Below are 13,408 nucleotides of genomic sequence, written 5' to 3'. Positions count from 1 at the left end.
ATTAAGTGAGAAGAATAAAAAATGTAGAATTAAAAGGAAGAAAAACCTATAACGTTCATCAAGAAGTTATTGGTGAATGCTAATTACAATGGAAGGGGGTTTGTCGACAATACCTCTAATCAGAGTCCTACAATGTGCATCCAGAGTAAAGGCCAGTTTTCTGTATATCTGCACAAAACAATTGTTTTTTTTAGAAAATTGCAGCTATATGATATAAAATGTATTCCAACACCAATTTTTCAGCGCAAACAATCTCTAAATTGACAAGACAGAAAAGACAGTTTCGATATCAGCATGTGGAGATATTAGACCTGTAATAGATCATTTACGCCCTGTTGACTTTGGAGATTGATATTTTTCATTTAATACCCTTGTTTTCAAATCAAAAAATGTGACCAGACCAGCAAAGTTCAACTGATGTGGTTATACTCCAGTGATTACATTTTACATTGTGGAGATATTTCAATTTCTTTCTCATCCAAGTCAATACTTGCTAGTTATTCAGTAACAAGAATCATAAGTTAAGCATTGTGTCAAACCATCCACCTGTTCCATTTTGCGATCACACTGAGATAGAAAGAATATGAATATAAGTATGATGCAGCTTGAAAACATCATATGGCGTTTGCTCCTTCTTATATAAGGCTACTTATTAAAGTTTCAGAGCGTTGTCTGGTGGTTTCTAAAGTGCCACAAGCAATGCTGTGGTGTGAATGTCAGAAATTGGGAAGTTTTCCTGATCAGTTTTGCTCTTGGCAGTTTTGCACTTGGGAATTGAAGAAGTTTTGACAGGATGGTGGCGATGGTGGTGATGATGTTGCATGAATGGCAGATGTCAGATCTCTCGCAGTGTAATGGTAAACACGCTTTTAGCAAGTTTATCGTTCCCCACTTGATATGCCATGTATTTTTAATGTTGTTTGTGGGATTTGTCAGTGCGCGCATGAGCGTGTGTCACTCTCCAGATGGTTGTTCACCTGGAGGCCTCGTAGCCAGGTCTCCACCCTTACAGACACACACACATTCTGCTCTCTCAGGTTCTCTGATGTGCTGCCCTTGGGCCCCCTCATCACCTGTGGGAGAGGTGGAGCAGCAGGGAGCAAAGGAGCGATACAGGCTGGGAGAGCGCAACGCAGATCAAAGGGAAGCTCGTTTACACATGCCGAGTGTGATGTTGTGCGGTGGGATCACGCTGCTTATCTCACTCACGCACACTCTCACTCATCTAGTCCATCAGTCACCCACTTGCTCGTCTAGTCAGTCACCCACTCACTTGTTCATTCAGTCAATCAGTCACTCATTTGCCTACTTACAGATCCTTCACTTACTTCTGTGTAACAACACAAACAAGCAAATCAATAAAGCAATCAGTGAAGGTGTCTCTCTCCAAGAGAAAAAACTAAAAGACAGGCCTGGGCCCTGCTTTCATCATTTGTTGATGTGGAGCAGCTTGCCAGAGTTGAAGTTTATGAACATCACCCATCAGCCAGTTGAGTATCAGCCTTGCAATCAAGGCCAGGTTGGGTGATTTGTCTGCAGTGCGTTGACGTGCACACACACACTTCCTGAACTCCTGCATTTAAGCACTTGTGTCAGGGGGAGTAAATAGGTACGTTGAGAATTCAAAGAGAGAAGCAGTTCGCGAGGATTAATGGATAGAGGTCGTCCGTAAGCCAAGAAGCTAATTTAGTGGAAAGGAAAAAGTATGAGGTGAAGAGCCAGTGAAATTTTGCCCCCTGGAATAACAAAGAGTAGGATAGAGCAAAAGAATAAATAGTAACAGAGTGGAGCTTTAGAAAAAAGAAAATGAGATATATGTGTGCAGGAAATCAATCAAATTTGAGGCAAGGTGTAGAGAGCAGGGTGTATCTGGAGACAGGAGGACAGGTGGAGGGGGAGAGGTGGACTGATAGATGAAGGGAGGGCATCAAGGCATCATAATAAGGATAATAATCTTTTCACCGCCCTCTGTGACCGTTTGCCCTCTCCTGTACAATGCTAAAGCCCCAACCTGACAGGTATTAATCCTCACCACTAACCTCATCAATACCGGCCTGCTATAGAATATACCTCACAGCAGTGTGTGTGTGTGTGTGTGTGTGTGTGTGTGTGTGTGTGTGTGTGTGTGTGTGTGTGTGTGTGTGTGTGTGTGTGTGTGTGTGTGTGTGTGTGTGTGTGTGTGTGTGTGTGTGTGTGTGTGTGTGTCTGCATGAACATGCATCAGTCCTGCATCAAACTCAAAAATGACTGAAATGACAGGTTTAGTACTGGGTGTGGAATTGCATTATCTCCTGCACACCATATCTGTCATCCAGCAGAATGAGTGGCAGGAGGAGTTGGTTCTACACCCGCAGGGAGGGATTATTATGGCCAGTTAATTTACAAGGTCATCTCCACTTACTGCTTCTGCTGTCCCCCGCTCATATCACCGTCAGAATTCATAAGGCAGCTAGAGGCCTGTATGGGATTTTTTTTGTGGAGCTTGTTCGTTAAACTCAAATCCTCTGGAGAGAAGGAGAAGATGGAGGTAGTTCAGCTGCTGACTTCACAATTGGGGTGCACTTCATACAGACGGCAATTCATTGTTTTCAGTAACAGTAATTGTATTTGTCTGCCTGAATGGAGTGCAGATAGAGATAATCGTTCTCAAGATCATTTTAAACACTTTTGCCATTTAGGCCTACTGTGATGAAGACAAACTGAATGTTGAGAGATCTAGAAAAGACAAAAGCTCCCACAGGCATTCCCTTTACAATGAAGATTAGCTTTTGAATAAGTTTGACCTGTTTTCTGAGAAGTAAGATTGTAGAAAATTGTGTGAAAAATCTTAAATCGATAGAAGAAGCGCACTTCTTGACTATTTGACAGGCATACACCAGAACAATTGAAGTTAGACACACAGTCAGAGACATCAACCAGAACACAGGGAACAGCGTGCTTTAATGGGAAAATGTAATCCCTGATTGATTGGGATATAAAACTTTAAACTGTTAAAGTTTTTTTTTTTTTTTTTTTTTAAATGTTCAGTTGGAAGATGGCTAGCATGTCACAGCCATTGCTGTCCAGCTGATCAATACAAGTTAACGTCATATACTAAACCATACAAAAAACTTTAAGCTCAACCAGACTGTGTTTGATAAAACAATCGTCCAACTGGTGTTTAACGAAATAAAGTCAGTCTGGTGTCCGCTGTATGCTGTAGCGCCACTGCTCAAATACTTCCTGAAGCCTAATGAGGCTAATATCATTTATAAACTTGTCATGTCATTCTTCCAACATAAGCAGAGGCGGCTTTTAATTCAGCGGAGGAGGGAGGCTGCACTGTAAATACTATGGGGAAACCCCGGCATAAAGTAAATGTAATGATAAATTAACAGTGTAAAATCATTTCAAAAGAGGTTTTAATGTAAACAAGATTATTGAAAAACTATGGCTCATTGATATTTATGAGATCTGCTTTCATACTGGAAGGGACCTTGCTTATCAAAGCCTATGATAAATTGCATATTATGGTTGCCCGATGGCCCTTTTTATTCCACCACAGTGTGAAAGCAGCCTAAGATTACAGATGGATATATAAGCAAAAATATAGTGAGAAAATGCATATAATGGGAAATGCTACAAACGTCAGATAGTTTTGAAAGGGTGTTATGATGTTGCTACTTGAAAGCAACATTTAGTTGTGTGTGTGTGTGTGTGTGTGTGTGTGTGTGTGTGTGTGTGTGTGTGTGTGTGTGTGTGTGTGTGTGTGTGTGTGTGTGTGTGTGTGTGTGTGTGTGTGTGTGTGTGTGTGTGTGTGTGTGTGTATTTTAATGGCATGTCATGCAACCAGAGCTGAGTAAATGATTGACAGACAGAAGTAACTGTACTAGAACCTTAAGTCTGAAAATTATTCTGTCTGTCTATGTGTGTGTGTGTGTGTGTGTGTGTGTGTGTGTGTGTTTGTGTTTGTGTGTATACACAGATAATGAATGATAGCTTCACAGTCTGGCACCAGCAGGCTTAAAGAAGAGTTTCTCAGTTTTTTCGAGTTATTGTTTGAAAAGTTTCTCAGCCTTTGCACCCTTTCAGAGATAATGAGTCATTTACATTCCAATCATTTCTTGACGTGAAACGTCGACAGCAGGTGGTGAGGGTTATGAATAAAGCACTGCTTTCAGTGTCTTATTTACATCAATGCAAATTTGTCTGCATTCTTCTACTTTTTAAGCACTCCAGACAAGGACAGTTAGATTAAGGATCACCTAATCTTGTCTATTTAAGTGCATGTGTGAGTCTGTGCATGTGGATTAGCAGTGTGTAGGTGTAACAAAGTATGCTCTGTACATGCAAGCGCATATTTGTAGGACTGTGATGTGTCGTTGTTACAGTTTACATCCTGAAGAACAGCATTGTAAACTATATTTAATTCATGTCTGTGATGTGCAGGAGTCAGTTTACCAGTAGAAAGTCTTGATGATTATTTTACCCTGAAATGTGAGGCAGGTAGCAGGTACTATTGTCTCGTTCATAGTCTTTTGTTTTTGCCCCGTCATGTTAATCCTGTATTGTCAGCCAATGAATCAAATTCTGTTTCATCTTGTCATGCATGTCATTGTCTCGCTATAATAAATAAAATAATAAAAAATAAATTAATTGACTGTAAGACAGAATTTTACAGTTCTGGACAGTTAGCACAGTAGCAAAAACGTATACAGTAGAAATATATATACATACATATATATAAAGCAGGTGAGACATCAATCTTGTGTACAATAGTTGCCCATCGCCTCTTTGGTGCAGGCTTTAGTTAGTTTTTGAACTAGATGCAAGTGGCAAACGACAGCTGATAAGTTTTCCCCTATGTGCAACACAGGAGCCACAAACTCTTAAAAAAATAGACTGCCTGTTCAATTTGAATAGAATAGCGGCCTTGAAAGAGCATACATTTGCAAATAGTTTGCATCTAATTTAGTGCAACTTGAATACCTTTTTAAGAATGGCAAATAACCACCTCATTTAACTGTTTTTAAAATCAGAAAAGATAAGTGCTCTTTCACTTACTTTGCCTTTAAAGGGTCAACTCCAATTTACTTGTGTGTGTAGTGTGTCATTTGTTATATTTTATATGGCAGAAAGGTAGTTCTCTTTTAAAACTAATTTGGACCTACAGTGATTGATGTAATACCAAGGTTTTTGTTTAACAAAAGCCTTGGTATTACTGATGTTGGTGTCAAAACTCGTGCTGTGTTTAAATTGCACATTGTTGTTATATTTTTCCTTTTTTGATAAATTAAAAGCGCGGGTGTATAAAGCAGAAGCACATTCATCTGTTGCTACATTTACTCTACAAGCCTTAGTGTTCAATTCTGATTTAATACTCAGATCGGATTTCTTTTAATTGTGGCCAACATCAGATTTCAGTGTTAACTGGTCACGGTCCAGAACCGACCAGCATGCGACACGCGCAGCACGCTGTCGTATGGAAACATAGAGGCCACTGAAATCTGCATTTATGCTTGGTGTGCAGTGGAAGCCAGCAAACTAGTGAGCAGATGATATCAAGGACAATGATAAGGAAAACAAGAGTCCCGATTTTAATAAAGGCTTTTTTGTGGAGAAATGGCGTGCTGTTCACACTGCTATGAAAATCAGTATCAGTGTATAATAACATCCCTTTTATTATAAGACACTTATCTAAACATATCTCACAAAACAAGAATCAAGCCAGCAGGCTACAAAAGCTGTAGTTGTCCTCACAAAGACCCTGAACACCCTTTGAAAAGAAACCGCAGCACAGTATAAAGAGAATCCATCTGAGAATAATTCCTTTGAAAACCTTTGTACCATGTACAACTTGCACTCATACATGGCAGGTCACAATTCCTAATCCCTTTGCTTCTCAAAGTATACAGTGTCCAATGCCAATCATTATGTGTCATTCTTTGTATCTCCTTCCTGTGGGACTAATCATCTGTGGCGTTTCATGCCTGCTGTGAGGCTTTCTGAATGTGATGAGTTTTTAAGGTGGAAGAATTGATGTAAGTGAAGTGTGAGGAAAAAAATAACACTTTAAGGACACCAGTCTCTGCTAAGGTGGTGTACCCACCCAGATAGAAAGAACAAATGGAACATCCTAAAGTAGAATGGGCACACCCAACTTAAGCTGGAGACTGGTAATTTTGGTACTACACATCGTTTAAACCAGTTTGAACTGGCACATATATAACAGTCACTTGGTCATATAAAGGCAGAAATGTGTCTCCAGTGAATGTTAGGTGTGCTATTTATATTAAACCAATTGCCTTCAGTTACACAGGCTAAAGTATCTCTCTGTCTATCTCTCTGTAGCTCTCTTGAGGGCATGTGCTGATGGAGCTGCCAATCATCTTTACAACAACACTGCTGGAGACAGAGAAAGGTGAGTCGGCCTTGTGTTCACATTTGCATGGGTTAATTTGTGTTTTCACTTATGTCTTCCTCTGTTTATGCAGCTAATTGGTCATGTTTGGGACAAAGATGATAAAATTGCGAGTTCACAATGTTTATTCAATAGCATTGTGTTTGTGCATTCAGCAACTCAGTGTTTTGTTGCATTTTCTAGAGTGTGCGTGTTCCAGGTGAGAAAATGCATCCTGTATATGTATTAGCATTGTGTGTGTGTGTGTGTGTGTGTGTGTGGTTTTTTTTCTGATAAAGTACTGTATGTTCTGCAACCACATTTGTGTGTGTGTGTGTGTGTGTGTGTGTGTGTGTGTGTGTGTGTGTGTGTGTGTGTGTGTGTGTGTGTGTGTGTGTGTGTGTGTGTGTGTGTGTGTGTGTGTGTGTGTGTGTGTGTGTGTGGCTAATGGAGGACTGCTGTCAGGACAGAGATGGATCTGGGGTTCACCATGTCCCTGAAGTGTTGAGGCTTTCACATTAACACGCTGAGTGTGAGCATGGGTGTGTATTTTGTCAGAGTGTGAATGCGATGTCATGTGTGTCTGTGTTTCTCTCCCTATGTGCATGCTTTTGCAATTCTATCTTGGTAACAACCATTTAGGTTGTAGACATCTGAGGTGAGGACATATTTGCAAAGGGACGTCGTTTAGGCCCATTCACACCTTTTCAGTCGGCCAACTTCTCCTTGTCCTTGAGGTTGCAACTTGAGTTTAAAGCTGAAATCCTTAATGTTTTAAAACTAATTTAGTGTCATAATGTGAGTGGGTATGTTGACTGTGCACGGCCATTAAAAACAGCACATTTACTGTGGTCAGAGGCTCTGCATACTTTGCTAATCGAACATGTTTATCATATTTGCAGAGTCAAACAGACCATGTTGATAAAGTTGAAATCATGTATCGTAACTGCTGACTTTATCAGATTCACTGCAAACCAACAACACTGCTTTAATTATGTTTAATGTTTAATGTTTGTGTTAGTCGAGGTGTTGTGCTTTATTGTCCATTTCCAAGTCCAAAGGAATTACAAAACAAAAACAGTATAACTTAGATTTTCGAGGAAAGACAATCTCAGCCAATCAAAATCATAAACAAGGGGAGGTAGAATAATTTAATCACACACTGCACTCATATTACTACAATATATAATGCTCAGTCAACAGTAATTGTTTTCTAATATTAACTTGTGCTTATAGATGGAAAAGAGGACGCACAGTTAAAGTAAGAACTAGAATTAAATTTAGGATTAGATTTAAGAGTCTGCAAGTATGGAGAGTTAAAGTTTTTGTGGGGCATGAGGTCCTCACTAGTACAGTACAACAAACATGTATGTGTATTTTTCTTTTCATTGCATTTTCAAAATAAAACTAGTCATGTTTCTCTGTCTCAGGGTATGAGTTTGAGCTTGTTTGGCCTGCTGGCAGAGTCTGCCTGTGTTACACAGAGTATTCATTTTCTGACCCTCCAGCCCTGAGCTCTGTCAGCAGCCTGAACAGTGGAGCTGACAGCCAGGCCTCCCTTATAGCCTGATTGCTCCCAACCCAAACAGCAGCTGTCTTGAAAAGTTATATATTATACAGGGAGGGTTGGAGACGGGAGGGAAAAATAGTGAGGAAGGGGAGGAGGGGGAAGAATAAGGGAAGGTTTATGGATGAGGATGCATAAATCAATCATCAGCAAGTTTAGATGTATTTAACCTAACATTACCATAAGTAATGGACTTCAGAGAGGGGGAGATGCAAGTGATCAATCAAAGCCAAGCTCTATGAGTAGTGGCAGCAACACAGACAACAGCAGCATGTAATAAAATAGAGCGAGGTATGAGAGAGATGCAGGGAAATAAAAAGAAAACCAAAGATTACCAAAACACTACAAACAGATTGCTACTTAAATGTTGTTTTGAAAACCAAGATAAAGATTTAATAGATAGCTGAACGGAGTTGTGCCTGTGTGTGAGTCTATTTGTGTTATTGTGCATTTGCCTGTTTCTGTGTATGTGTGTGGGTGTACATCTTACAGCTTTCACTTTTCCCAAATGAAACAAGTACTGGGACATTTTTTCTTCCGACCCAGGAATCACAGTTTAAAAACTTCAGTTCAAAATATCATAAGTGGGCTATTTTGTTTTGACATCAACAGACTCATGAAAGGATCAGTGTCGCCCCCCCCCCCAAAAAAAAACTTCTGTAAGTTAATGCTGACAAATTGTGCTTCCTCAGGTTAACACGTCGGCTTTTAAGATCCAGTTTTAAAAAGAGGAGCCAGCAAAAGAGCTTCACAGTATTTGTGCTGACATTATGCTGGTGCAGATATAAGTTATGTCAGATTTGTCGAGGAAAATCAAGGCATTTCATTTGCCTGTTGGGAAACTGTGCCTGAGGTTGGTCTTTTTGGAGGACAAACCAAAATTGAAATTTGTAGCGTTACAGTTTTTTCAAAAGATTTTCTTTGAAATGTAAATGACGGCAAAGCTCCCTGAAAAAGTGATGGCCTTCCCACGACCTGTGAATGTGTATTTCAATTTAAAAAAAATAATAATGAGGTTGAACGTCAAATGAATGAGGATAATAAAGTTTCCACTCCGCCTCAACAGCGTCCTGGTCGCCCACGGGAACAGAGTGGGTGGATGGCCTCCCACGGCTAAAAGACAGGTGCCAAGTTATTTTCTGTCAAAACAGCCTTAATGGTGGTCATTAAGCCATTAAGGATGGAGAGAGGATGGAGCACGTCAGGGGAAGGCTTTCTGTCTCTCACGATGAGTGACGTCAAGCATTCAACTTCACTTTATGGGGTGTTAGAAGACAAATGGTGCATATTCATACTTTCATACTTAATCAAGATGGAACTTGAGTTCATTCATATCGCTTTGCATCTTCTTTCGATAGGTAATCTCTCACAGTCTTTCACATCTCTACACACGCACCATATGATTTTGTATATTATAATTTTCTCCTCTTATATCTGTTGAATTCCATGTATGCTCCTTTCGCCATTGTTGTTTAAACTGTATCGTGTTCTTTGATTATATACAGTACATGGCTGATGTGTACGTACGTGATATCTTTGGTCAAGTAGTTGCTCACTCAATCTGAGTCATTCATCTGTTCGTTTTCCTGGTACCGATTCTAAAGTACTGCTATTACATACTTGCAGGAAATTGCTCAAAGTCCCATTATTGTACCTAAGTAAGGGTTGCTCATCCAATCATGCGTTGTCTATCTTGATTGTATGTGTGTATGTGTATTGTGTGTACTTTGTCTTTCCCTCTGGTCCTTTATTTATTTGTAAGCAACATATAAGAAGCAACATTCATCATTTTATATATATTTATATATATATATTATATATATATATATATATATATATATATATATATATATATATATATATATATATATATATATATATATATAGTACCAGTCAAAAGTTTGGACACACCTTCTCATTCACCTACTTTGAAGAATCTAAAATATAAAACATATTCTGGTTTGTTGAGCATTTGTTTGTTTACCACATAATTCCATAATGTGTTCCTTCATAGTTTGGATGTCTTCAATATTAATCTACAATGTAGAAAAAAATAAAATAAAGAAAAACCATTGAATGAGAAGGTGTGTCCAAACTTTTGACTGGTACTGTATATATATATATATAATGGTAAACTGACACAATCAGCCAGTAACTGCTTAGTACTAGGACTCCTAGGTACCAGTATGATCTGGGGTTCAGGTGAATGTGAGTCCAAACAATATTTTGGAATAGTTGAAGACTGAACTGATCTTAAGTAATGTTTTGTTCAACTGTTAATGAAGTTAATAACATTAGTAGTTTAGTGCGAGTCAAAAGTGTTAAAGCTTTTCTATTGTGTGTTTGCTTTAGATATTATAGTTATGGAACAATACATCATGGTGTCTCCCTTTTTCCTTATCAGTCACACACAGAGACAGATCCATATCTACAGCTAGTGGTTGAATAGCTGCTCTATAATATAACTTGTGCTAAATGCATATTATCAGAGAGTGATTTCATTCCATCAACAGAACTGTCATCAGTCAAAGGAATGCACTAAAGTAGCTTTCGTTGGGGCTTTTCGTTGGAGCTGAGACCGCCTGGCTCTCATGTATCCTGTATTATCCTCATTTCTAAATGAAAATAGCATTTGGTCTAATTTGTGCATGTAATCAAATCCTTTGAGAGGATAAGAAGTCAAGAGATGGATGAGCAGGGAGGGGGGTTTTTTGGGAGGCAATTGTCCACGAGCACATAAAAATTGCAGCTGATGTGTACGTGGATCTATGAGCGTTTGACTAAGCATGTGTATGTGTGGAAGAGATTTTCAGGGCATAGTTGTGTCAGTATACGATTGTGTATGCATCTTGGTTTAGAGAAGATAATGCTGTTGCTCAGCAAATTAAGCTGTCAAGCGCCACACTACTTATTTTACAAGACTTAGTGGCAAAGAGATATCTCCGACAGTCGCTCTCTCTATTTCACTTCATGTTTCCTCAATCCCATCACGCACCTTTTATCCTTTGTTGCTCACCAGGCGGATCAACGGCTCGGTGTGATGATATTATTTTAATTAGGTCAGTGGTCAGGACCCAGTGTGAGTTGACTTGAGATGCGTTTGGATTTCTAAGGCATTTTAAACATTTATAAGGTTTCCCGTGTATCTGCCTCATTATATAATTCACTCAAAGCTCCCTACAAATATGCTGTAGTTAAATGATTACACGTCTAACTGCTGGGTTATGCAGAATGGCGTGACTTAAAAACAGGGGCACAGTCCAGCAATTAAGAGGATTACATTGCAAATGAAACCAGGCAGGAGGGGGATCAGCTGATGACTGTTAAGAAAGGACTCCATTCTCCTAATTGCTTTCAGTGCTGTTACATTTTCTTTTTCATTTCAAACTTTCAATTAATATGCTTAGTCATTTTAGAATCCTGTACCTTGTTTAATTTATTAGTTCTTCTCTGCACCTTTGATAGGCTGGTGTAATTAGTTGTATGTAATGTTAATGCAGTATGTCTGTTCTGTTAGCTATGCTTCAATTATTAATCCACAGTAATTAGCTACCACTGGTTTTTTTTTTGTTCATTATTTCATCTTTTGTCAGGAAGTTCATAGCCAACCAAGTTTTCTTCTGTTTTTTTTAGCCCACATATTCTCCAACTAGTCTTTTGTAGACTGATTGAAAAGTCCCCTCTGTGTTTATTGCTCTGTGTTGGAAAATTGACCTGCTGAGTAGAGTTGATGAGCCTGGGGAACTGGGCGTTACCTTTTAAAGTGAAGGCTTTTGATTTTACATAATGTCTGCTGTGTTGTTTGTCGTAGTAGAATTGTAACAATTAAGATTAATCAGAATTTCGAATTCCCCCCCAACTCTAGTACACCAAGTAGCCCTAAGAGTAATTCTGAGAGTTAAATAAGTGTGTGTGTGTGTGTGTGTGTGTGTGTGTGTGTGTGTGTGTGTGTGTGTGTGTGTGTGTGTGTGTGTGTGTGTGTGTGTGTGTGTGTGTGTGTGTGTGTGTGTGTGTGTGTGTGTTTAGGGCATAAGGAGTGTGTGTAGTTATGACGGTGTCTGGTTATTAGTCTGACAGGCTACGGCCATCACACTGATTAACTTTGGGATTAATCACTGTTGGATCTCAAATCCCAGGATCACTGTTGTTTGAATACATCAGGCTACTACAAACACACATGGCCTACATGTTTTCACAATCAAAAATGCATCCAACCATTAGCAATCTGTTTTTTTCATGCGTTTTTTTCATACTATAGTTCCCTGAGGGGCTAATTAGAGCCTTTGTTGCAGTGAGATAATAATATGCTTTATCATGAGATCCACACATATATACCACATACACCTCCCATCTAGAAACAAACAAGTCCTCATATTTGAATGAACAAATAGGTCATCTGTAAGGGCCTTCCAAAGTTACACTTATGACCATCACAAAAATAATAAAGTTAACTGAAATCAAGTGCATGCATCTTAAACTACCTTTTTTTGTGATATAACTAAACTATCTAAACTTAAATCTGACTGTTGTGAGAAGAAATAATGCTGTTGCTTTCAGTGCCAAGTGCTCAGATCTTCCATCCAAGGACATTCTCCTTCAAACACACGCGCCAACTCTAGCAACTCGAGAACATGCACAAAAGTTGACATAACATGTCCATCTTCCAGTTTATATCAATAGTCATCTAAATCAGAGAGCAGAACGTGTAAAATTGCTTTGCTTGAGGCTTGTTGCGGGTCGTTAGTGATGTCACCCAAAATAATCCCTCCAACCTTTCACCGTCTCTGCTCCTCTGATTGGGAGATGGGAGGGATGAGAGGAGTAATCAGAGCTGCATCTCCTCAAGTGCTGAAAAGACAAGACAAAAGGAATGAGTGTTCATCATGCTGTGATTCAGGAGATAATGAAAGATATGAGGGAGCGAGAGAATATAAACAAAACATTCTGATGTAATTAAGTGGTCATATGGTACAATGGTCAGGCTTAATCTGATGGAAACAAAGACAGGAAGTATGAGATGGTGGAAGAGATTGTTTTTCTTTCCTATCTAAATGAAGTACTTAGATGACGGAAATTGCCTCAGTTACATAGAAAAGTATTGCAGAGTGAAAATGTGTTGGTTGGAAGAGGTGTTGGTTGGCAGGGAGAGGGGAGGAAAAAAGCAGGCAAAGAAGGAAGCAGAGAGAGGGACACACAAGCCGGCTAATGGACAAACACATACACACACGCAAACACAGGCAAAGGTCACACAGCCATCCCAGCCACCCGGTACTCAGACAAACTGGCGGTAAAATGCTCTATTTCCCATCCAAATTAAAGTGTCAGTTAATATTAATGTGGAAGTGAAGACTGTCAGACACACGGCACGCAGACACACAAACACTCGCAAACAGCATCTACGCTCACGCACACAGACACAGATACAGAATTTAGAAACTCGCCTGGTCAATTACTATCAGCCG

The 13,408-nt window shown here is 39.3% G+C and overlaps 1 protein-coding gene across 3 annotated transcripts in view; it reads left to right on the top strand.

The window, feature by feature from the left end:
- Positions 1-13,408, top strand: part of tpk1 (thiamin pyrophosphokinase 1) — a 61,787-nt gene that overhangs the window by 10,475 nt on the left and 37,904 nt on the right. For all 3 annotated transcript variants that reach the window (XM_054622619.1, XM_054622618.1, XM_054622620.1), the window contains exon 4: positions 6,331-6,400. In XM_054622619.1, the coding sequence (XP_054478594.1) occupies positions 6,331-6,400 (70 nt within the window). The remainder of the gene's footprint in view (positions 1-6,330; positions 6,401-13,408) is intronic.

Source organism: Anoplopoma fimbria, chromosome 21 (genome assembly GCF_027596085.1).
Source record: "Anoplopoma fimbria isolate UVic2021 breed Golden Eagle Sablefish chromosome 21, Afim_UVic_2022, whole genome shotgun sequence".
NCBI classification, from domain to species: domain Eukaryota; kingdom Metazoa; phylum Chordata; class Actinopteri; order Perciformes; family Anoplopomatidae; genus Anoplopoma; species Anoplopoma fimbria.
Note: the sequence above shows the minus strand (reverse complement) of the source record. Positions and strands in the feature narration are given on the sequence as shown.